Below are 25140 nucleotides of genomic sequence, written 5' to 3' on the forward strand. Positions count from 1 at the left end.
TATTTTGTTGAGGATTTTAGCATCTATATTCATCAGAGATATTGACCTATAATTTTCTTTCTTTGTGTTGTGTTTGCCTGGTTTTGGAATCAGAATTATGCTCGCCTCATAAAAGGAGCTTGGAAGTCTTCCTTCAACTTGAATTTTTTGAAATAGTTTGAGAAGGATAGTTCTTCTTTGAATATTTGGTAGAATTCCGTTGTGAAGCCATCGGGCCCCGGACTTTTCTTTGTTGGGAGTTTTTTGATAACTGTTTCAATCTCATTTGTTGTAATCGGTCTGTTTAGGTTTTCTGATTCTTCCAGATTGATTTTTGGAAGATTGTATGTTTCCAGGAATTTGTCCATTTCATCTAGGTTGTCTAGTTTTTTGGCATACAGTTCTTCATAGTATTTTCTTACAATATTTTGTATTCCTGTTGTGTCAGTTGTTATTTCTCCTCTCTCATTTCTAATTTTATTTATTTGAGACCTCTCTCTCTTTTTCTTGGTGAGTCTAGTTAAAGGTTCATCAATCTTGTTTACCTTTTCAAAGAACCAGCTCCTAGTTTCATTGATCCTCTGTATTGTTTCTTTAGCCTCTATGTCATTTATCTCTGCTCTGATCTTTATTATTTCCTTCCTTCTACTACATTTGGGCTTTACTTGCTGTTCTTTTTCTAATTCTTTTAGATGCAGGGTTAAGTTGTTTATTTGAGCTTTTTCTAGCTTCTGAAAGTGTGCCTGTAGTGCTATGAACTTCCCTCTCAGCACTGCTTTCGCTGTGTCCCATAAATTTTGAGTTGTTGTATGCTCATTGTCATTTGTTTCTAGGAATTTTTTTATTTCTTTTTTGATCTCATTCTTAATCCATTCATTATTTAACAACCTGCTATTTAGTTTCCATGTGTTTGAGAATTTTTGAGCTTTTCTGTTGTGATTCATTTCTAGTTTCATGCCGTTGTGATCAGAGAAAGTGCTTGATATGATTTCAGTCTTCTTAAATTTGTTGAGATCACTTTTGTGCCCTAACATGTGGTCTATCCTAGAGAATGTACCATGAGCACTTGAAAAGAATGTATATTCTGCTGCCTTAGGGTAAAAGGTTCTGAAGATATCTATTAAATCGAGTGGATCTAGTGTTTCCAATAAATCTGCTGTTTCTTTGTTAATTTTCTTTCTTGAGGATCTATCTACTGATGTTAGTAGGGTATTGAAATTCCCTACTATTATAGTATTGCTGTTGCTCTCGCCCTTTAAATCCATCAAAGTCTGCTTTATACAATATATTTGGGTGCTCCTATATTAGGTGCATAGATATTTATAATAGTTATATCTTCCTGTTGGATTACTTCCTTTATCATTATGTAGTGGCCTTCTTTATCTCTTACTATATCCTTTGTTTTAAAGTCCAATTTGTCTGATATAAGTATTGCTACCCCAGCCTTTTTTTCATTTCCGTTCGCATGAAATGTTTTTTTCCATCCTTTTACCTTCAATCTATGTGTGTCTTTTGTTCTAAGGTATGTCTCTTGTAGAAAACATATGTGTGGGTCCTGTTTTCTTATCCATGCAGCTACCCTATGTCTTTTGATTGGATCATTTAATCCATTTACATTTAAGGTTATTATTGATATGTAGTTGTTTATTGCCATTTTCTTCTTTAAAGGTGTATTCCTTTTTTGCTATATTATTTTCCCACTTTGATCTGTTTACAGCAGGCCCCTTAACATTTCCTGCAGCATTGGTTTGGTTGTAATGAATTCCTTGAGTTGTTTTTTGTCTGGGAAGTTTTTTATTTCTCCTTCAATTTTAAACGATAGCCTTGCTGGATAAAGTAGTCTTGGTTGTAGGTTCTTGTTCTGCATTACTTTGAATATTTCTTGCCATTCTCTTCTGGCCTCAAGTGTTTCTGTTGAGAAGTTGGATGTCATCCTTATGGGGGCTCCTTTGTAGGTGATAACTTTTTTTTCTCTTGCAGCTTTTAATATTTTCTCTTTATCGCTTAGCTTTGGTATTTTAATTATGATGTGTCTTGGTGTAGGTTTCTTTGGGTTTCTCTTTAATGGAGTCCTCTGTGCTTCTTGGACTTGTGAGAGTTTCTCTTGCATTAATTTAGGGAAGTTTTCAGCTGTGATATGATTGAACAAAGTCTCTATCCCTTGTTCTTTTTCTTCTTCTTCAGGAACCCCTATGATGCGGATGTTATTTCTCTTCATGTTGTCACAGAGCTCTCTAAGAGTTTCCTCTGACTTTTTGAGTCTCTTTTCTCTTTTCTTCTCTGCTTTCATGCCTTCATTCCAGTTGTCCTCTAACTCGCTGATTCGATCCTCTGCTCTATCTATCCTGTTTTTAATTCCTTCCATTGTGGTCTTTATTTCTGATATTGTATTTGTCATCTCTGACTGATTCTTTTTTATACTTGCTATTTCTTTATTTAGGTGTTTATAATGACCATCCATTGTTGTTCTAAGATCCCTAAGCATCCTTACAATCATTATTTTGAACTCCGCATCTGGAAGTTTGATTATTTCCATATCACTCAGTTCATCTCTTGAAGGTGTCTCTTGTGGTTTCATTTGGATTGCACTTCTTTGTCTTCTCATCATCTGTTTTTGGGTGTTTTATTTGTAGAGTTGGTTGAGTCTAGGCTTGGTGTTTTCTGCCTCCAGTTTTCAGTTGTGTTATTTCTAGGTCTTCTTGGGTTGGTATCAGCTGTTATCTGTAATCCACTTTCGAATTTGGGCAGCTTTGAAGTCTTGATTTGTTTGTTTTCTTAACAGGTGATAGTCTTGTTTACTGATCTCAGCAGGGGGCTTCCTTGAAATTGTATCCAGGAATGGGATGGGTGTAATCTGAGACTCTGAAGGCCTCTTTAGCCAGCTAATCTCACTGGGTGCAGGGTGTTTTTTCAGCTTCAGTAGGGGAAGGTGTATCTCAGATCTCCATGGAGACCTGAGTTACTGCCCCTCCTCCCCACTTCTTGTTTTCAGCTGTGTCTTGTTGCGCTGATTGGAGCTGGATAGATATCTGGAGATCTCTGATCCGGAAGCACTTCAGCTCTGTTTTGTGAAAGGTTCAGTCCCTCCCCCAGCTATGGCCGCCTCCAGCATGGATGAGTCAGCTTTTTTAGTTCGTTTTCTGCATTCCTTAGACCCTCACAGTCTGTCCCTCTCCCTGTCCTTTCCACTTGGGAGATAAGCTGGTCTTTTCAACACACCTCACTCCCTGGTCGCCAGGCAAGTGGCTGTGAGCAGTAGTTTCTGCTCTTTTCCCTGTGTGAGATCCCCTCTGGGCTCTCAGCCTCACCCCCCCCCATTCCTGTAAGCAGAGGAGATTCAGGCGCTCCCTACCAGGATTGTTGTGGCTTCTTCTTTGCTCCTTGGTTTTTTGAGAGCTGTTCTTGCAGTTCAGAGTTGGTTTTTCATGCTGATTTTTCCTAAATTGATTTATATTCCAGTTTGGTGGTGAGAGCTGGACGTCTGTGCTTCCGCCTACTCTGCTGCCATCTTTTTCCCTCTCCATTCATTTCTTACCACTCATGTTCATGGTTGCAGGTGGCTAGAGTCAATCACAACTGTCCTCCAGGATAACACCAAATTTTTATTGAATAATGCATAATGTACATGGGTCATTGTATGGCTCTCATGGTATTACATTTTAAAATATGTGGCGTTCATGGCTCTCTCAGCCAAAAAGGTTCCCGACCCCTGAGCTAGAGAGTGGGGCAGCCTTCTAGTTCCATCTCCTGGGCCCTCCAGTGGGAGGCCAGGGAGGGTTGTTTCTTGGGGTCACCGGCCGTCCTGTGCTTCACTCCGCACCTAGTACACACATAATCTGCGGGCTGGACTGTGCCATCCTCATAGTGCCTTTCCCGCCATCTGGCAGGTCATCAGCAACCTCTTTACTTGACTGAGCAAAGGAAACAAAGACTTGCCCGCCTGCTTGTCATACCCAAAAAGGTATACTAGGGAGAGAGAAAAAAAGATTTAAAAGGAAAATCTTGCCAAAAGTGTAAGTAATGCATCGAAAAAATCAAGATTAACCCAAAATAAGTATTGGCACAAATAAGCTATGTTAGCACCAGATCTAAATTGATTTTAAAGGAAGATTAATAGTGAAAGGATGACTTCAGTAAAATGTCCAATCAGGAACTCTGGATTGGTCCTGGAACAAGCTTAAGGGTATGATTCAGTCTAGTCTTCTTAGAGGAAACTGAAACCAGTCAGTGTAAGACAGAAGCATATGTCTTCTACATATGTCATTTTAGGGGGGGGGGGGGCAAAAGACCTTCCTAAGTAGAACTATTTCATTTCTTGTACCTAAGATGTATCACTTGGGAATATAATTTGAAATTTTATAAACCAAAGATTTGGCCTAAAATTATCTTCTTTACAATCTGTAAACAAATTTTTAAAATCTGGGGTGCATACGTAAGCAAGGTTATCACTCTTTTAAAACTCAACAGGCCTGTGTTTAAACTATGTTCTCCCAAATGTCTAGCTGAGATGCAGAGCCAGGGGCAGGAGAGTGTTCAGGATTGCAGTGCAGCGAGTGGTGGGGGCAGCTGTTGGAAGAGCTCGTGCAGACTGGGTAGGTCTGTGTGGGGGAACGGGCTGGGAGCTGGTCAGCATTGCTAGTTGAGGGATGAGCAGCGGGGGTGGGGGTGCTCTGGAGGGAGAAACAAAATTCAGGAATAAAGAAGTGAGAAAAGGTTAGCCTTCCTCTTATTATGAGTACAGGTGGCTTGTTGTGCATCACGGAATTGGAGAAGTACCTGGAGGGTCTTCAGGGGAATGAGAAAGAACAGTCATAGTTCTGGAACCCCGTACCCTGCTTTCTTGTCACGTGTCCCATTTTATCAAACACAGAGTGGGGTAAAGGTAGGGTTACAGTTTTTCATATAGAAAATTATGCAATAATTAATAAAGAATAATGCAAGTATAAACTTTGTGTCTTGCATATTCACACCCGCGAACCTCCTTTTGCCCCCATCCTGTGTGTGTATGTATCTGTATATGTGAGTTTCATGGAGAAGTTAAGGTTTTGTTTGGAGGAAAAAGAAAAAGAGTTCCACTGCTGAAAAAAAAGAACATTAAAAAAAAAATCACTGGCCTAGATCCCATGCTTAGAAACAGCCCTGCTGTACTGAACAGCCCACTTGTCCAAGGTCAGGTGAGATGGGATCGGAAATGGAAATGAACATGGTCTTTGCCAGAAAAGGAAGAAAAATCATTCTGTTCTAAAATCTGTTCACTTTCTTTCACTGAATGTTGAAGTTTTTACATAGATGACATTAAGAAGTATCATTTTATATAATTTGAGTAAAAACAAAACAAAACCTGAAATTGGTAATTTAGTTATATATGAAAAACTGTTAGGGAGTTATTAATTTTTTTTTCAGAGTTGGCAGAAACTTTACTTTGGGAAATTTGATAATATTTTTTAGGTTCCAACTTAAAAGATCTTGGATGTTAGACATAGGTTTTTAAAAGAGAAATTAAGAAAGCATGATCACATTTGACTTATTTCTTCCAACAAATTGTATAGAGAAGGAAAACATTTACCAAATAGGTAGCAAATGATGAGACAGGTTTTCCAGGTGCACCGATCACCAACAGGGTGCCGTGCAAGGAAGGGCAGGGAGGCCCTGAGAACGGGCTGAAGTCAACTGGAGTTTAAGAAAAGCAATTACTGCGCCAAAAGCATCTTTCACATATGATTATTTCCCAAGGAATTAGTTATTTATTTTCATCTTATGATCTTAGTTCCAATTTAGTAGGAGCAGGGAAAGCTATTTTGTTGACATTGAAGAAGAAAAATTGTGCCTCTTTTCTCCAGCCTTGTGCTTTATTTTTTCCATATGAATCTGCTTTGGAAAACTGAAAAGAAATAAAAATAAAATTGGGAAAGTAGTTTCACTAAAGGGTTTTTCCCAACCCTTTTCAATTTGTTGGCTTGATCTTTTCTGGATATCTTTTCACTTTTACTCTCATGGGGGATAAATTCTATATCCAATAAGGTATTTTAAATCTTAACATGTCTTTGGTTTTGAATTCCTTCTAATAATGTGCCAGTGTTTGGAGATAAATATAAATTCAAATAATAAAACACTAAGAATTTAGACTGATTCTAATGTTGAAGAATGCTCTGGGAATTTTTATCCCTTTTAATATATCCATATTTAGATAATTCGTGGTGTAGACTTATTCTTCTGTAAGCAATTTAACATTTTTTCTTAGCTTGATAAGATTTAATGTTTACAATTTTACATCAGACTTTTTACAAATTCTTAGCACTACCAAGACAAAAGTTGCAAACCAAAACAAAATTCTTCCATGGACAACTTTAAATAAGTAAAGGTAATTGTTTTCTTTGATAAATAATACATATCTTTTATTGTTTAAAATTTTTTCTATGTAAATCATCCATTGTAAAACTGTCTTTATGAAGTGGGGCTATTAATCAAACACAAGAACTTGTTTCAATATTAAAAAGAAAACCGAGATTATAGGCAGAAAACACCCTAAGTTTGTGTCTCACAGCAACATGTCACCTTTCACCTTCAAAATTTAAGAGGTTAAATTATCAGTAATCTCCAGGGTTTCCTAATGTCCAAATCCAAGGGGCTCTTTTCAGTCCTCAAATTATATCATCTCTCCAAGGCATATTATAATGTTGACAGCATATTATAATGTTGACCTCATTGTTTCCATAAAGTGTCACCCTTTCTTTTTTTCTGTGGTCCCACAGCCTTCTGGTCCTCTTTGTACCTTTTTGATGACTCATCTCCCTTTCAGGCCTTACTTCTTTCTGGCCAATCCACTTGTTAGAACTTTTTCAGCAATGTAAGTAGTATATGTTCACTAAAAAAATTTAGAAACTAAAATGAACAGAAGGGAAAATGTCAACTGCAGCCTGCTGAGAACCCCTTTGGGAACTCGAGTTTTATGCCAGGAGCACTGGGAAGCTATTGAGATATTTTGAGCAGGAGAATCAGTTGGTCCCATATGAGAAAGAGTTTATTTGGGACATATTGTCTTTGAACATCTTGGAAAATGCAAAGTGGGATGTGATATATTTTTATGATATTGCACATACATAGCTTGATAGTATATGAAGTCATGAAGATACAGATTTGAGGGCCGTGTTTCATGAAATAATGAGAGTGGATGACATTTCTTTTTGAGGGTGTATAGAGAAAAGAAAATAAAAACCAAGAGGGCTGAAGGCCACACCATGATATTCTGAGCCATGCCAGCTGTGATGGGCAAAGAGAGGGTTCCACAAAAGAAGTGATTCGAGTATTAAAGAGGAAATATCCAAACAAATGAGGGAAGTGCTATTCTGAAGAAGGCAAGGGAATAGTAAGACGAGAACCGAAGTGCCCACTGCATTTGTTCCAAAGTGATGTCTGATACCTTTGAAAAGGAGGTAAAGAAATTGAGGCAGCAGGTGGGGGCTGCTCTTTAAAAAAATTCTGGCCAAGAAGGGAAAGTGGAGATGACAGCTGGGAGGAAAGGGAAGGACAGTTTGGTTGGTTTTCACTCTTGTCTCTCGTTCTTGTGTCTAAGAATGGTGACTTGAGCATGTGTAAATGCTAACTAGCAAGAGCGGGATGAGAGCCCTGGCCGGTTGGCTCAGCAGTAGAGCGTCGGCTTGGTGTGCGGGGGACCCGGGTTCGATTCCCGGCCAGGGCACATAGGAGAAGTGCCCATTTGCTTCTCCACCCCCACCCCCCCTCCTTCCTCTCTGTCTCTCTCTTCCCCTCCCGCAGCCAAGGCTCCATTGGAGCAAAGATGGCCCGGGCACTGGGGATGGCTCCTTGGCCTCTGCCCCAGGCGCTAGAGTGGCTCTGGTCGCGGCACAGCGACACCCCGGAGGGGCAGAGCATCGCCCCCTGGTGGCAGAGCGGCGCCCCTGGTGGGTGTGCCGGGAGGATCCCGGTCAGGCGCATGCGGGAGTCTGTCTGACTGTCTCTCCCCGTTTTCAGCTTCAGAAAAAAAATACAAAAATAAATAAATAAATAAAAGAGCGGGATGAGAGGGAAGGTAGTGAAGATTCTGGAAGGAGTGTGGATAATGATGAAGTGAATGTCCAGAGGAGTTAGGAAGGCAGGTGAATGCAGAGCCCATGGCAAGGAACCGTGTTTAGCCTGAAGGAGAGACACCCGCTATGTGAGACAGATGGCAGGGACTGAAGGATGGGTACACGTGCAGTGGCAATCTGTGAGGGCAATGGCAAAGAGCTGAGCAATTCTATTTCCCATCCAGTGGGTGGTGCAGGCCTGTGGAGAGTGAGAGAGCTGCAGCAGTGGGCAGTTTGAGGGTAATAGAGAAGGTTTTAAATAGCTGCTGAGGAGACTAAAAGTCAATGAGAGACACTCATAGATGGATTGCCAGGCACAACTTAGCGCCAGCTGAAATGATAGCTCATGAGCATGGTTGAGCTGGATTCAGAAGTCTGACTAATGTCTAGATTCATTCTGAAATATTGGTATGACAGAAGAATGATAGAGAGGGAGCTAGCCTTCTGACAGAAGGTGTCATGGAGGCTGAGCCCCAGAGCAGGTGAATATAGGTAATCTCGTTCTGTCTTTTTCAGGACCTGGAATTCTTTTAAATTGAGTTATAATTGACATATAACATTACCATATTTTTCGCTTCATAAGACATACTTTTTTCCCTCAAAAGTGGAGGGGGAAATGCCTGTACGTCTTATGGAGTGAAAAATACGGTATTTTATTATATTTTAACACACCATTTGGTTCAGAATATTTTTTTCCTTATTTTTCTCCTTAAAACCTTAGGTGTGTTTTATGATCAGATGTGTCTTATGGAGCAAAAAATACGGTGTATTGATTTCAGTTATAGGACATAATTAGATTTTTATATATATTATGAAATGATCACCACAATAAGTCTAGTAAGCATCCTGGAATTTCTGATAGAGGGCAATTAGAGGTAGAGGTGGAACAGTATTAATAAGGTTCAGTTATAACCATGAGAACGGCTGATTAATTGTAGAAGTGAAAGTTGATGGGATTGAGGAGGTCAAGGTCTGTGGCTAACAGAGAAGTTATTGTCCAGGTCAGACTGCTTTTTGTTGTGTTGTATTTTGATAGGAGATGTCCTTTTAAGTCACAGTTTTATTTGCATTACCAAAAAAACATACTCAGTAGCTCAGCTGTTAGCTATGGCCACCATTCCTTTTATCATGTAGGAAATAGTGGCTGGAACCCCCTTTGCTCTCTATGCCCAGCAGGCAAAATCTAATGATGGGTGGAAGGGTTCTATATATTATCATAGTCACCTCTGGCTTCTGATCATTTGCTTTGGGTTGTATATCATCTCGCTCTTGTAAACATATCATTCCTATCTTACATGGAGCTGGCCTAGATTTGGAACTCAACCCTTTCTTCTTGCCCTCTTCACTGACTTCTACCCCCATGAAAACATCAGTCAAACAAAATCAAAACAAGAACACTCTTAAAAGGTCATTGTGTAAAACAAACAAAAAAAACCCCAAAGGTTGCAATAATGGAAGGTACTCTGCATTGCAGCAATGGTAACAACTTTCTGGTCATGTATTACATATGTCAATTCTTTAAAAATGCCATGTTGGGCCTGACCTGTGGTGGTGCAGTGGATAAACTGTCAACCTGGAATGCTGAGGTCACCAGTTGGAAACCCTGGGCTTGCCTGGTCAAGGCACATATGGGAGTTGATGCTTCCTGCTCCTTCCCCTGTTCTCTATCTCTTTCCTCTCTCTTACACTATTTCTCTCTCTAAAAATAAATAAATAAAATCTAAAAAAAAAAAGTGCCATGTTGGCCCTGGTTAGTTGGCTCAGTGGTAGAGTGTTGGCCCGGCATGTGGATGTCCCAGGTTCCTGGTCAGGACACACAAGAGAAGCAACCACCTGCTTTTCCACTGCTTCCCCTCTCCTCCCTCTATCTCTCTCTCTCTCTCTCTCTCTCCTCCCCTCCTGTAGCCATGGCTGGATTGGTTCAAGCACATCAGCCCTGGGTGCTGAGGATGGCTCTGTGGAGCTTCTTCCTTGTGCACTAAAAATAGCTTGGTTGCGAGCATGGCCTGAGCTGGCAGAGCATCAGCGCCAGAAGGGGGTTTCTGAGTGGATCCCCTTGGGGTGCATGTGGGAGTCTGTCTCTCTATATTCCCTTCTCTTACTTGGAAAAGAAGAGGGAAAAAGTGCCATGTTTCTGAACTAGGCTTCCATTTTCCTAGTGGATCACTTCACTGTTCTTTTCTCTTCTCTGCCTTTTCTTCTTAAAGATTCTCCTGAATTCCCAGTCTAGGTGATTTTGTTTTCTCCAGGCTGTACCTTCAATATCAGCTCCAGTCTTCCTGCATATCAGAAACTTGCCTGATCATGAAATTCAGGCAAGAAATGATAGTGACTTAGACATAGCAGTGGAAGTTATGAGACAAGGTCAGATTCTGGGTGCATTTTGAAGGTAGAGCCAACAGGTTTCATTTATGGCTTGGATAAGGGCTGTGAAAGAAAGAGAGAAGTCAAGTCTACTGAAATGAAAAGGTTTTGGCCCAAGAACTGAAAAGATGAGTTGGCCTTGGCTGAGATCGGGAGCCTGTGGGAAAAGCAGGTTTTGCACAGGAGGATCAGAAGTCCAGCTCTGTCAATGTGAAAGCTGAAGTGCATTTTTATATCCAAGGAAAGATGTTGGATAGGCAGTCAGGTGAGTTCAGGTCAAAGCTGGCAACTTATATTTTGGAGACATCACAATTAAATCTACCTAGTTCCACCTGACCAGGCGGTGGCGCAGTGGATAGATCGTTGGACTGGGATGCTGAAGACCCAGGTTCGAGACCCTGAGGTTGCCAGCTTGAGCGCGGGCTCATCTGGTTTGAGCAAGAGCCCACCAGCTTGAACCCAATGTCGCTGGCTCCAGCAAGGGGTTGCTCGGTCTGCTGGAGGCCCATGGTCAGGGCACATATGAGAAAGCAATCAATGAACAAATAAGGTGTTGCAATGTGCAATGAAAAACTAATGATTGATGCTTCTCATCTCTCTCCGTTCCTGTCTGTCCCTGTCTATCCCTTTCTCTGACTCACTCTCTGTCTCCGTAAAAAATAAATAAATAAATAAAATTTAAAAAAATATCTACCTAATTCCACTCTGTTACACACACACACACACACACACACACACACACACACCACAGTCCTCACTTATCAATGATAGGTTCTGAGACTTTAAGTAAAAAAAACATATAACAAAACCAACTTTAATTAGTTGATATAAGAATTACTGTATCCCCATATATAAGACACACCTTAATTTGGGGGCCCACATTTGAAAAAAAATGTATTACATAAAGTTATTGAACTCAATTTTTATTCATCATAAAATTCCTAAAATTCCTCATCACTGTCAAAACTTTCATCCATCAGCTTGTCCTCATCTGTGTCTGATGACGAATCACTGTCTTCATATATTGCCTCATTCTTAGTTCCATCTATGGCATTTGAAATGCCACACTTCTTAAATGACTTGACAATGATCTCAAGCTTGATATTATCCCAGGATCTTTTCACTCAGGTACAAACTTCTCCTATAGTTGGTTTCTTCACTCTTCCTTCCAGTGTCAAATTGTCCCTGGAAGACTTCATCCATTGTTTCCATTTGTCTCTCATGGCAGCTTTGAAGGGCTTGTTAATGCTGACATCAAGTGGTTGGAGCTGGGATGTCAAGCCTCCAGGTATGATGGCAAGTTTTGTTCTTCACTCTGCAGCAATCTTCTTTGTGTTTTTTGTTACATGTGCTCTGAACTGGTTGAGCACCAATAGGGCAGGTTTGTGTAAGAGCCCACCTGGTCTCCTTCTCCAGACTTTCTCAAACCAGATCTTCATCCCATCCTGACCCATCCAACCCTTGTCATGAACGTGGACAATCACTCCTTGAGGAATGTCTTCTTTTGGCATTGTTTTATGTTTGAAAATCAGCATAGAGGGCAGCTTGGTTCTTTCGGCACAACAAGCTAGAACAACTGTATAATGGCTCTTTTCCTGTCCACTTGTCTTCACAGTTACAGTTTTCACCCCCTTTTTATCAACAGTTCTGTTACTTGGGATGTCAAATTGAAGGAGGACTTCATCTATATTTGCAATCTGTCCCAATTCAAACTGATGTGTCTTTGGACATTGAATGACAAAATGATGAAATTCAAGGACCTTCTGCTCATAGCTTTCAAGCATCTTTTGGGAAAGTCTGGTACATGTACACATGCTTAGTCCATTCTGTTTTATGAACCTGAAGTACAACTGTGTCCTCCTTTGAAATCAGTAACTTCTTTTTCATCAGCAATTCTTCTTGCCTCATGCTGAACCATCTTTGTGGACACAGGAATTCCAATTGCCCTTTGCTCTCCAATCCATATCTTCAATTCCCTCTCTAAATCAGGCCATTTTGCAGGCTTGCCTATAATGGCCTTCTTCTGCTGTGGCGTTTTCGGTAGGGTTTCCTCTTCCCGTAGCCAGTCTCAGGTTGATTTCTCAGTTGGAGGAGGACCAAACTTACATTCAGCAGCACGATTTCCATTCAGTTTTGCAAGCTGGATCCCTTTTAACTTGAATTCAGCACTACATGAAAATCTTTGCTGAGCCATTTCTGGGCAGAACATGGCAAAACATATCCTACTGTAATATACAGTGGTCCCTCGTCTATCACAGGGGTTAGGTTCCAGAACCCCCCACAATAGGCGAAAATCTGCAAAGCAGTGACCTTATATTTATTTTATTATTTATATATATTTTAAGGCTGTATAAACCCTCCCCACACTCTTATAAACCTTTCCCATACTGTTATTAACCTTTCCCACACTCTTATAAACACTTCCTATGCTCTTAAACACTTTCTACACTCTTAAACCTATATAAAATCCCATGATATAGTGAAAAATATGTGATACAAAATTAGATATATACAATTTAAAAATCTGTGGTACAGTGAGACCACGAAAAGTGAACTGCAATATGGCGAGGGACGATTATACTGGCAACAAGTGTGAAGCAATGAGTGCAAAAACAAGTGCGAGAAAGCAGGAAATGCAAGCGTAAAGAAATCTACAACCTCTGTATAAGACACATCCAGTTTTAGACCCCAAATTTTTCAAAAAAGTATGTGTCTTATACATGGGGAAATACGGTAAGTTCCTACAGCATCTCATCAACATTATAACACAATGACATTATTCAAGCACCTGCTTGACTTCATCTTGTCTTGACTACATATTGATAAAGTTCCTGACTGCTCTATTTCCTAGACCATTTTACCCCACAGAAATATTCTCTGACCTGCTACTAAGAACCAGAGGAGCCTGACCAGGCAGTGGCGCAGTGGATAGAGCATTGGACTGGGATGCCGAGGACCCAAGTTCAACACCCCGAGGTCGCAAGCTTGAGCACGGCTTCATCTGGTTTGAGTAAAGCTCACCAGCTTAGACCCAAGGTCACTGGCTTGAGCAAGGGGTCACTCAGTCTGCTGAAGGCCCGCGGTCAAGGCACATATGAGAGAGCAATCAATGAACAACTAAGGTGTCGCAATGCGCAATGAGAAACTAACGATTGATGCTTCTCATTTCTTCATTCCTGTCTGTCTGTCCCTGTCTATCTCTCTCTCTCTGTCTCTGTAAAAAAAAAAAAAAAAAAAAAAAAAGAACCAGAGGAAAGTCATAGTGAAACCGAAAGCAGAAAACATAAATCAGTCTGTTCTTGCTACTGCATTTCTATAGGACCTGCAGTGCCCAGTGCATAGCACAGCCTGCCCGAGGCCCAGACTGCTCTGAGCCCTGTCTCTGGAGGCTCACTCATTTCTCCAGAAGGGCCCTGGGAACCTATCACAGCAGCAGAACCTGACAGGGACTCAGATCCAGTCCTGCTGAGCTTCCCTCAGGGCCTCTTGGCATTCCCTATCTGAGGGTGCCCACCCGCATGACTCCCAGCCTCCCCGAAGTAGCAGCAGCCTGACTTCTTCCTGAGAGGGTCAATCATGCCAGTCAACACTGCCCCCAGTTTGGCACTTGTCACTTGTTACTAGCACCAGGTTTAATGTACAGTGCCTGAGGTGTGTTTTTGCTGGAGCAATAAGGCAACAACTAGAAAGCAGTTACTGTGGCCAGGTCCGTTCTGAGAACTTAACAAATACAGTGAGTTTATAAGCAACTTGAAGCTATTCCAGGTGACACTATGGGCATCCACCAGGGCATGCAGACTTCCTGCTTCCTTTCCCTCTTACGTGGAGTCCAGAGCAGAGTCCCTTCATCATTAGATCACTCTCCATTTCCAGCATTCTTTTGAAAGAGGTTGTTAGGGCTCTATTATACATTCCATTTCTACCACTCAGTACTGGAGCCCTGACACCCAGTATGTGTGGGTCTGTGTGGACACAGAAGCTCTCTAGTGGAAGGCTCATGAAAAGACAACAAGGAGGGAAGAGCAGAGGAGAAATGTAATCAAATGTGAGCAGAAACCCACACAGGGCATTCGCTGAATAAGCAGAACCCCCTCCAAGCACTGCAGATGTGGACATCCAGTCACACAGACATGTCAGGCCCTCCTGTCACCAAAGGCAGATACCACGAGAGGCAAGACCCCTGAGTTACTTCACTGGCCGAACAATAAATGGGGTTGCCCCAACCAGCAAACATAAACTGTGTTCAGAGGCCTATGGCTCTGGTGAGCTGTCATATGAATGTATTATAATCACCAAAGCTCAAGGTCAGAACGTGAAAGAAAGTCCGCCACTCAGTTCCCACTGCCACTGCGCCCGGGACCAGCCTCCGGGGCACAGCTAGACAGCCGGACAGCCATTTGCAACTTTCATTCCCAGTCTGAGTTCACCCAGATGATGTCGAGTCAAACCACAGGGAAATCTGTTAGTGCTCAAATTGGCCCATAGTTTTCATACAACTGAAATATTACATACGGTCATAAACTGTTAGATATAAAAGTAAAAGTTGAATGTAGAGAGCGTTCCCCGTGCTAGCTGGTTCCCCTTCCAGGGGACATCAGTCACAGGTTGCCAGACATCCTGAGGGCTGTGCGGGGAGATCCGAGCCCGTGACACTGGAGGAAGAGGTCAGTGAGCCCAGTCCGTGGGCCAAGCTCTACACCCCTCCTCTCCCGTGTCTTTCTTCATGCCAACGCTGTAAAGAGTTATGTGTTTGATGTCTTAAAGTGTCCTACGCAATTAAGTTTTAAAGCAAAGGGCCAATTTTCCTCCAGTGTGTATATAAAACTCCCAATAAAGTTAAAGTCCTTGGGTGCAGTTACAGGAGAGAGAGGATTAAAAAAAGGAAAGTTTTTGAAAGGAACAAATACTTCAAAACGTGAAATCTGAGGTGGTTCCCCCCCCAATAGTAAGAGTGTTTTCTTAGTTGGAAAAAGTCTACAGATCAAAAAATATACCAAGACAGTGTGCACTGATTTCACAATCACTTGTATCTCACTTTCCTAGGAAAAATAACCCTTTTAAGTAACTATTGCAAAATATTACAATCTTCACCTTGCACTATGTGTTAGTGATCTGAAACGTGTGCTGCTCTTTGCTTGTTCAGCTGCCCATCTAACACAGGGTTCTGCACTCAATTTCTGTTGTGCAATGTGTGTATTGGTTTTAAAGTATTCCTCTGAGACCTCTAATTTGTTGTGTGAAGCTCTTAAGGAAAACAGAGGAATATATTCCTTAGCCTAATCTAAACCAAGATGCATACTATACTACCTGCTGTTTGGATGTTGGTTTGGGAAAGTAGTATGACCTTATTCAATCTGTAAAACAGCATTAGGTACCTAGTCTTTCTGTGTATAACTGAGCAATGAGTAACATTCATTGACTACAAAATGAAATGCAGGCCTGACCTGTGGTGGCACAGTGGATAAAGCGGCCACCTAGAATGCTGAGGTCACCGGTTCGAGGCCCTGGCTGCCCTGGTCAGGGCACATATGGGAGTTGATGCTTCCTACTCCTCCCCCCTTCTCTCTCTCACTCTTTCTCTCTCTTCTCTCTAAAATAAATAAATAAAATCCTTGAGCACACAAACAGTCTACACTTCTAACACTGTATCCTTGGTTGAGAATGTTTCTGGCTAGGGAAAATGGGCAAAACAGGATAAATTAACCAGTAAAGAATAGATCACAGTGCCTGGTATGTAGTAAACTTGGTAGCTAATAAAAGCACTTCATGTTAAACCTTTGATAACCTGTGGGCCCAATGCCAGTGATTAAGGAAGCAACTCTTACTACCTACCATATGTACCTTTCTATGCCCTATTTTCTCCTTTTATCTATTTTTTAAAAAATTTTCCCCTTGCCTGTACTTTAGACCAGGGGTCCCCAAACTTTTCACACAAGGGGCCAGTTCACTGTCCCTCAGACCATTGGAGGGCCACCACATACAGTGCTCCTCTCACTGACCACCAATGAAAGAGGTGCCCCTTCCAGAAGTGCAGTGGGGGGCCGGATAAATGGCCTCGGGTCCGCATGCGGCCCACAGGCCATAGTTTGGGGACACCTACTTTAGACCTTTAAAGTACTAGACTGCTGGGCTCCACTGGTCAAACTTTTAGGCTACAAACATTCACTCTTTACCATATAGGATATAGAATGAAGCCTCATGGTTCATGCAAGAAACTTAGGCAAAATTTATATCCCAAAGAATAGTAGTCCTCTTAATGCCTTCAGGACAAGTAGTCAGATAAAAAAAGAAAAAGAAAAAGTCATTTACAGAGTAGAGCCATAAAAAGGGTCCTGCATTGATTAAACATTGTGCGCTAACATCATCATGAATGAACAGTAGATGCTCAGCGGCCCTTGTCTCGCTGCCTCCTGAAATAGCCAGCACACTGCAGGCTCTCCCTGAAACACCTAGACACCAGCAGCAAGCCAAATGCTGTGACTAGTGTCTTTCACACTCACAGTTCACAGATTTGTGTAGCATGAAATGATGTAACTGGCATCAAGGGTTTGAGAATAAATGCAAGTGACTCTTGGAAAGCCAGAAGGGACCACAGAACAACACCAGATATTAAGGAGTATGAACAAAATTCAGGCTTTTTGGCAGACATCAGGCCAAGCGGCTGCTTTCCCAGGGAGCTGTGCTCGGTGGTAGTGGCAATGGCAGATGCCAAGTGAAACCTGGGTCGTTGGTACCCATGGAGGTCAACCAGAAATGAGGTGGGGCCTGGAGCAAGTGCTGACGGGCTAGGCTGACCTAAGGGCCAAAATTCCTGCTTCCTCATTCCTCCTAAACTAACGGGCTAGGCTCCAGGCAACACATGCCAGAATCTAACCTCAGAACTGCTGAAATAATCACCATGATGATGAACAGCATTTATGGAGTGCTTACTTTGTTCTGGGCACTGGGTTTATGAGATTCAAATGTATAACCTGTATGAAGCCAAGCTACGTCATGGTCCAGTCATGACATGGAAATGCAGTCAGACACAAAAGCCTGGCAACCAAGTAGCAACTGAAATTCATTTTAACCCTAGCTTCACTCTCGCTTGAAAACAGTGAGCAAAATCATGCCCTGTTAAACTTCTTTAAAACCCTCCAACAGGAGGGAGGAAGGTTTTTGCAGAGAAGACCCAGAGGCACAGTGTGGAAGTCATTTGACTGACTACCCCTTGTGCGGTTGCCCTGTTTGGAAAAGCCTGGTTGGCTGTTGGTAGTTGGTTGTCCTTAGGTTTTGTTCTCTCAGGTTAGCCCACCAACTCTGGTTTCGATTTTGGTTTGCTTACGTAGCCTACCAAGGCCTCCTTGTTTAATTACATTAATAATGTAAAACTTTCAAGGCATGATCTTCCCCAAATGGCCCCTTTTCTTTTACTCAGAAGAAAATATTTATTTCTTTTGTATCTCAGAAGAATGATTATGTCTCTTCTTTCTTTCTCTAGAATTTTGTCCCTTGTTGGTGAAGTTCACAATTTAGGAAATTAGCCTGGAAGCAGGAGGAATGAATGGTCAATTCCAGGGGGGCAAGAGAGAAAATGCTGACGGCGAAAAGCTGTTGTAAGCTTTACTGGCATGGGGAATGTCAGAATAGAAGCAACAGAGAGCAGTAGAGAGACATATGACTGATAAGTGTAGGCAGTTGAATCACAAGAATATGACAACTTGTTGGATGGAGTGCAAGGAAGATATAGTGGGAGTGAGTGTGAGGCAGGGTGCTTCCTCCCTGGAGCAGCCAGGTGATGATATCTACTACTGATGTTGGGGAACACGGAGGGATTCAGGTTTAGAGAGAAAACACTTAAGATTTCATTTGGAATATATTGTATTAAGTTTGAAAGAGCTGTGGGACTTCCAAGTAGAGATATCTAAGAAGCATTGGCTATGAAGTGTGCCATTAAAAAGAAGGTTCTGCTACCTTATGACCCAGCAATCCCTCTACTGGGTATATATCCCAAAAACTCAGAAACATTGATACGTAAAGACACATGCAGCCCCATGTTTATTGCAGCATTGTTCACAGTGGCCAGGACATGGAAACAACCAAAAAGCCCATCAATAGATGACTGGATAAAGAAGATGTGGCACATATACACTATGGAATACTACTCAGCCATAAGAAATGATGACATCGGAACATTTACAGCAAAATGGTGGGATCTTGATAACATGATACGAAGCGAAATAAGTAAATCAGAAAAAACCAGGAACTGTATTATTCCATACGTAGGTGGGACATAATAGTGAAACTAAGAGACATTGATAAGAGTGTGGTGGTTACGGGGCGGAGGGGGGAATGGGAGAGGGAAAGGGGGTGGGGAGGGGCACAAAGAAAACTAGATAGAAGGTGACAGAGGACAATCTGACTTTGGGTGGTGGGTATGCAACATAATTGAACGACAAAATAACCTGGACTTGTTATCTTCAAATATATGTATCCTGATTTATTGATGTCACCCCATTAAAAAAATAAAATTATTAAAAAAAAAGAAAAAGAAGGTTCTGGAGAAGGTTGGCGGGTGGAAGGTGGTGGCTGCCACCAGCCAGTCATGGTCATGTGCAGGGTGATCTCAGGCCCCGAGCATCCGTCTTGTCTCCTGAGCTGGGAGCAGCCCCGCTGTTTGGCCTCCTGCGCGGTCCTCTGCCCGGCCATCCAGCCCTCAGCCTGTGGGGACAAGCTGCTGCTGGAGGAGGTGCAGTACAGCCCGCAGACTCACTCTTCACTGAGTGGACCTGAAGAAGGTGCTGGCACCTTTCTGAATGACACCAGCCATCTGCTCCTGGCCGTGTGGTGCATCTACAGAGCACAGAAATGTGCCTGGCCACGCACCGGTTCTCTATGCAACGACTAGCATGGGAAAAACAGAACTTTGCTCTTGGCAAAGGCAACGAAGAAGAAATTTCTATACGTCGCTATTTTTCCAAAGTGCTAAATGAGCTTCATGTTCTCCACACAGAGCTGGCTAAACAGCTGGGGGACCCAGTAGTTCTGTCCATTGTACAATTTCAAGGAAAGGATCTCACAGGAATAAGTAAGCACTTTAAAGGATCTTTTTTGGACTTCCCAGCAATGAGCATGGCCTCTCAATGGCAAAATGCAGTTAGGCTTCCTTAAACAAACAAACAAACAAACAAACAAAGAGGAGAATGAAAAAGGCGAAGACTGAAGTGGTAAAGAGGTGTTCCTGCGGGCAGAGGCGGCACCTTTCCTGAAGCCCTGTAGCTCTACTGTGCCCCCCACCATGCGGCAGTGCAGGAAGCGCGTGGTCATGCAGGAGCCGTGCTAGGCTTTCCCCATGGACAAAGTTTATTTTATTTTATTTTATTTTATTTGTTTATTTATTTTTAGAGAGAGAGGGGAAGGTGGAGATAAAGGGGGAGAGGGAAAAATACCGATTTATTGTTCTACTTATTCATTCACTGATTGATTCTTGTACGTGTCCTCACCAGGGATTGAACCAGCAACCTTAGCATAGGGGGTTGATGCTGTAACCAACTGAGCTACACAGACAGGGTGACAGATGAACTTTTCTAAAGAAGGGAACAGAGATGTTTTCCCAAAGTATGTACAGCTTTTTATCCTCCTCTGCAGATATGGCTCAAGTGTTCAGGTGGAAATGGAAACCAAAGCAGAAGTGATGAGGGTGTCCCAGCAAGGACTACTTCCCGTTGGTGCAGGTGTTTACTCTGTAGACTGCGTTGTGACTATACCACTAGAAACCTCATCTAGGAGACTGGTTACCTTACTCTGAAAATTAAACAGGTCTGGTCACTACCACCTGGGCAAGACTTGACCTCTTCACCCAAGGTGGGCATCTTATGGGTCAGGCCAGGGAAGCCTGGCTGAGGTTTGGTCCAGAACCTGGACATCTGCTCCGTGATGGTGATGGACTGTGAGTGCTGATGCTGCAGCCTCCAGATCACACCAATGGGAAATCAGGAATAACTGTTCAGGCAGAAAGCAGAAAAGAGAATGAAGAGTGGATACGTGCAGTAAAAGACGTCTCCAGGCAGGTCTACCTGACAGAAAACCCGAGTCAGAAACTGAAAAGTTCAGAGAAATGACCAAGATGCGTCCAAAGCAACTGTGACCTTGAAGCTGAAGAACTAATTGTACCTGAACACCCATTCAGTTTGATATTGTCCTTCCTGCTACAGAATTCCTGGATCAGAATAGGGAGCAGGCATATCAGCCCTTTCGCTGAGACTGAGGATGACACGTTTCCAAAAGCAGAATTTGCAACAGATGTTTATAGTTCGGTTCTTGGGATCAATGGCAGTTAAAACAGACAACACTACCCAAGTGATTTATGAAGCAATGAGACAAGCATTGGCAGTATAACGTCTTCCATGTAACAGAAGCCCATCTGATGGTCACCAGTCAAACTCTGAGTCTCTGAGTTTAATACATCCTCAGACTCAAGTATCCAAAGCCAATATATGTTATGCTACTAATTTGGGAAAAGAAATAAACTGAGGTTCAAAAGGATCCATAAGCATGGCTCAACTGATGCAGTCATACCACTTACCAATCATGGAAAATATATGCTTTTAAATAACCAGATGACAATGACAAAAGTCCAAGTGAAAATAGAGGCACAGAATCTGAAGCATAACTCTTGTGCCTGTGGGGAAAAAAGTGGCCAGGAAGAAGAGCTACCTCCTTAAGGGTTTTCAATTTATCTGATACATAGGTGCACGACCTGGTTTCACAACCCTGACAATTGCTTGTGGAATGTATTCTCTATGCCTTGGTACTGAGATTCAGAAGGGAAACAGTAAGAAATGGTTGACAGTATTCTTATCCATCTACAAATGTTATTTTAGGTGCTTTGTGGTAAGTCTTTTTCTTAGATTGTTATTGTTCAGTGCTCAGAATGAAAGTTATGAGAACATGCATTGTTCACTTTATTTGAATGTCATCTTTTTTTTTTTTCTTTTTCTGAAGCTGGAAACGGGGAGAGACAGTCAGACAGACTCCCGCATGCGCCCGACCAGGATCCACCCGGCACGCCCACCATGGGGCGACACTCTGCCCACCAGGGGACGATGCTCTGCCCCTCCGGGGCATCGCTCTGCTGCGACCAGAGCCACTCTGGCGCCTGGGGCAGAGGCCAAGGAGCCATCCCCAGCGCCCGGGCCATCTTTGCTCCAATGGAGCCTTGGCTGCGGGAGGGGAAGAGAGAGACAGAGAGGAAGGAGGGGGTGGGGGTGGAGAAGCAAATGGGCGCTTCTCCTATGTGCCCTGGCCGGGAATCGAACCCTGGTCCCCCGCACGCCAGGCCGACGCTCTACCGCTGAGCCAACCGGCCAGGGCCTGAATGTCATCTTTTTTTGAGTTTCCATTAGCCTTTTTTTTTTTAATGAAAAAAGCCTAGATTTATAATTTGATAAACACTAAATATTTCCTATTAATATAATCCATTTTTATATTTTTTTATTTAGACAATTAAATTTAACAGGGTGACATTGGTCAACCAGAGTACACAGATTTAGAGAAAACATCTTCACATCATCTGAACAGTCAATTATGCTGTATACCCATCACCCAAAGTCAAATCATCCTCTGTCACCCCATATTTGTTTCTCTTTATGCCCCTCCTCCTCCTCTCACCCCCCTCCCTCTCCTCCACCCCCCCCCATAACCACTGCACTCTTATCTATGTCCATGGGTCTCAATGTTGTGTCCCACCTATGTATGGAATCCTACAGTTCTTAGTTTTTTCTGCCTTACTTATTTCACTCAGTATAATGTAATCAAGATCCATCCATGTTGTTGTAAATGATACTATGTCATCATTTCTTATGGCTTAGTCGTAGTTCATTGTATATATGTACTACATCTTCTTTATCCTATCCTTTATCATTTTTATATTTTACTTAATAAGGTTTAAATGTTTGTCATTCTGAAAACTGTGTATTTAGGATCAAGCTCATAATTGGACCTAATAGCATTAATTTGTGTAATTAGGCAATGACCCTTGCTTTGAGCCCAGAGCACTAGTAGAAATACAGGTCTAGTTTTGAGAACTGTTCCAGGCATCATGCAATAAAAAGACTAGCAGATGAGTACCACAAGAGATGCTCAGTTTTACAGTGGAGTCTTCATGAACCAGTGTTCAGAGGTTTATGGTCCTTTAGATACTATATTTAGTGGTGGATCATCATGGACAAGGTGCAGCTCTGCCAGGTCCTGTTCTTCTGAGCCAGACCCTCCTCAAGGAAGGGACCAATTAATTGTAAAACTCACTTGAAGAACAGCAAGTGGTGGGCTTGGTATAAAGTTCTTGTTTCCACTCTGGCATCCCAGCGCATTCCACCATCTTCCCCTAACCATGAAATAAGATAATGGTCTTGAATTAGTACAGTCCGTTTCATATAACCAAGTTCAACAGAACATCATTGTCTTTGTAATAAATTAACCTTGTAGTAAATTCTAGCAAATAAAATCTACAATTTTCTGTTTGAAAAATAATGCTACGGATATATAAATTTGGAAGACAGTTCTACCTGAACAGTATTTGAAGTCAGATAGTGAAAGAAACCATCTAGAAAGAGAGAACAAAATAGGACAGAAAAGGAATTTGTTCTAAGAAACTTTAACGATTTATGGTTGGGAGGAGGATAAAGGAGCCATCAATGAATTCTGGGAATATGAGAACAAATGGAGACAGAGAAAACCAGGAGAGTATGGTAATGGGAAGCAGGAGAAAGATGAATGTCTAGAAGGGTAAGTGAGGCCAAAGCACAAAAATCCTTTAAGGTGAATAGACTGGCCTCTAGTTACCTTTGGGAGTCAGTGACAATCTCTGTTAAGGGATTGATATAATTAGGTCAGGTGGACTTGACCGCAGAAATTAAATCTAAGAGGGTGCACTCATAGTCTAGGCATGGTATGCTGGCTTATCCAAGGAGGTGGAAAAGCCAGAAAAGATGCAAGAGAAATTTTGAAGTAGAATCTGTAGCAGTTAGATGACTGAAGAAAGGAGAAACTTCTCTAGCTCAGCTCCAGAAAATCAAAAGGTAAGAATTGCATGAGGAATTCCTGCATCTGGCCAAACATCATTTGTGCTTTTATGTGCCCAAACAGAATTTCTTCTATTTTGTGTGTGTGTGTGTGTGTGTGTGTGTGTGTGTGTGTGTGTGTGATTTAAAAAATTATTTAATAATTCAAAAAAATTTTATAGCCTAACTTTATGTCTTTAGATTTCCAATTTTGTTCTCATTTTCCTTTTTCCCCTCCTCATGTGCAACAGCTTCTGCTGCATATGGTTGGATCCCCCGATCAGGACCTCCAGGAAGCTGCCGCTGGCTGCATATCTAACATCCGCAGGCTCGCACTTGCGACAGAAAAGGCAAGATACACTTGAAGTTTGAACAGACTTTACAAGCTACCAAATTTTACATGACTAGAACATCCCTCTCCCATGGCCAGGAAGCTGAAATGAGGAAACATTGATTAGCAAATCTTTCACAAACAGGCAAATGCCTGAATGAAAGCACATGGATAAAAAATGCAAAGGATGTCATTCATGCAACAACTGCATGGATATTTTGTTCTATTTAATGTTTTAGGAATCTGCCATGTAGTGAAATATAAAGCCAATAAATTTGTAATAATTTTCCAGGAACTCAAGAATATATGTATACAGTATATATATATATATTATTTTCAGTGATGCTTTTGTATTTCTGATGATTTTAATAAAAGATATGCCTTCCCAGTGTACGGTTTTATAGTGGATGAGTCATTAGAATTCCCTTTCTGTTAAACCTATCTAATGGTCCTGTCATTGTGGTTTTGTCTTTTTGATCACTTGCAACCCATGGGACAGTTCTGAGAAGATGTGCTGATTTCACAAACTGTTATTAAATAGAATTCAGAGTTAAGCAGCTGGACTCAAGAGATCATTCCGAGGTCATTCCAGACTTCTCCTAAATACTATCCAGCATCTGAGGAGATAATGCATTGTCACTGAACCAGATCTGCAAATCACAAAAACATAAGCAATGCATGAGTTTTTCTTTCTTTCTTTCTTTCTTTTTTTAACTTTCGGACTTTCATGCCATAAACAATGATACATTTTATTTCCCTTGCGGGATTCACCAATGCTTTTATTGTAAGAATGAACTTATACTGATGTCAGGATAATATTACTTCACATGAAATTTCTTTGAATTTCTGAAGTTGTTTTCAGCACACAAAGTACTTTTTAAAAAGTAGCTACAAAGGATTAATCGCATTTTATCAGGTGATAGAAACATTAGAAGCCACTTAAAAGAATCACATATGTAACCTCAGTGTACTGAAATGTTTGGGAACTAACTGTACAAGCATCTGATGTTCACCAGGAAAATAACAGCTCTGTAAACTGTCTAGGTCTAGGTTAATGCTTTAAAGAGCAGGCAAGGAGGTTTTATGGGAAAATACTAAGTACTGTGTATGTTTGTCATAATTTGGAGATGATTAAATTGAATTACATGTAAATATTTGTATGAAATGAAAAGCCTGTACAGAATGAAATTACCAATGATAGTTTCTCTGATAAAAAGTTAAGGCATTCCTGAGAATTTTAAGGTTTGTAAGAACACCAGTTCATCTTCATTGGTTTTCAAAGAAAGTTATAAAAGAATTACAGGAAAGCCCTGGCCGGTTGGCTCAGCAGTAGAGCGTC

The 25140-nt window shown here is 41.7% G+C and overlaps 1 protein-coding gene and 1 pseudogene across 6 annotated transcripts in view; both read left to right on the forward strand.

Annotated features, from left to right (window-relative positions):
- Positions 1-24161, forward strand: part of ODAD2 (outer dynein arm docking complex subunit 2) — a 224608-nt gene extending 200447 nt beyond the window's left edge. For all 6 annotated transcript variants that reach the window (XM_066386871.1, XM_066386873.1, XM_066386872.1 and 3 more), the window contains one exon: positions 23722-24161. In XM_066386871.1, the coding sequence (XP_066242968.1) occupies positions 23722-23835 (114 nt within the window). In that variant the 3' untranslated portion in view covers positions 23836-24161. The remainder of the gene's footprint in view (positions 1-23721) is intronic.
- Positions 19015-21081, forward strand: LOC136405606 (DCC-interacting protein 13-beta pseudogene; annotated as a pseudogene).
- Positions 24162-25140: the final 979 nt, after the last annotated feature.

The sequence above is a fragment of the Saccopteryx leptura genome, chromosome 5 (assembly GCF_036850995.1).
Source record: "Saccopteryx leptura isolate mSacLep1 chromosome 5, mSacLep1_pri_phased_curated, whole genome shotgun sequence".
Lineage (NCBI taxonomy): Eukaryota > Metazoa > Chordata > Mammalia > Chiroptera > Emballonuridae > Saccopteryx > Saccopteryx leptura.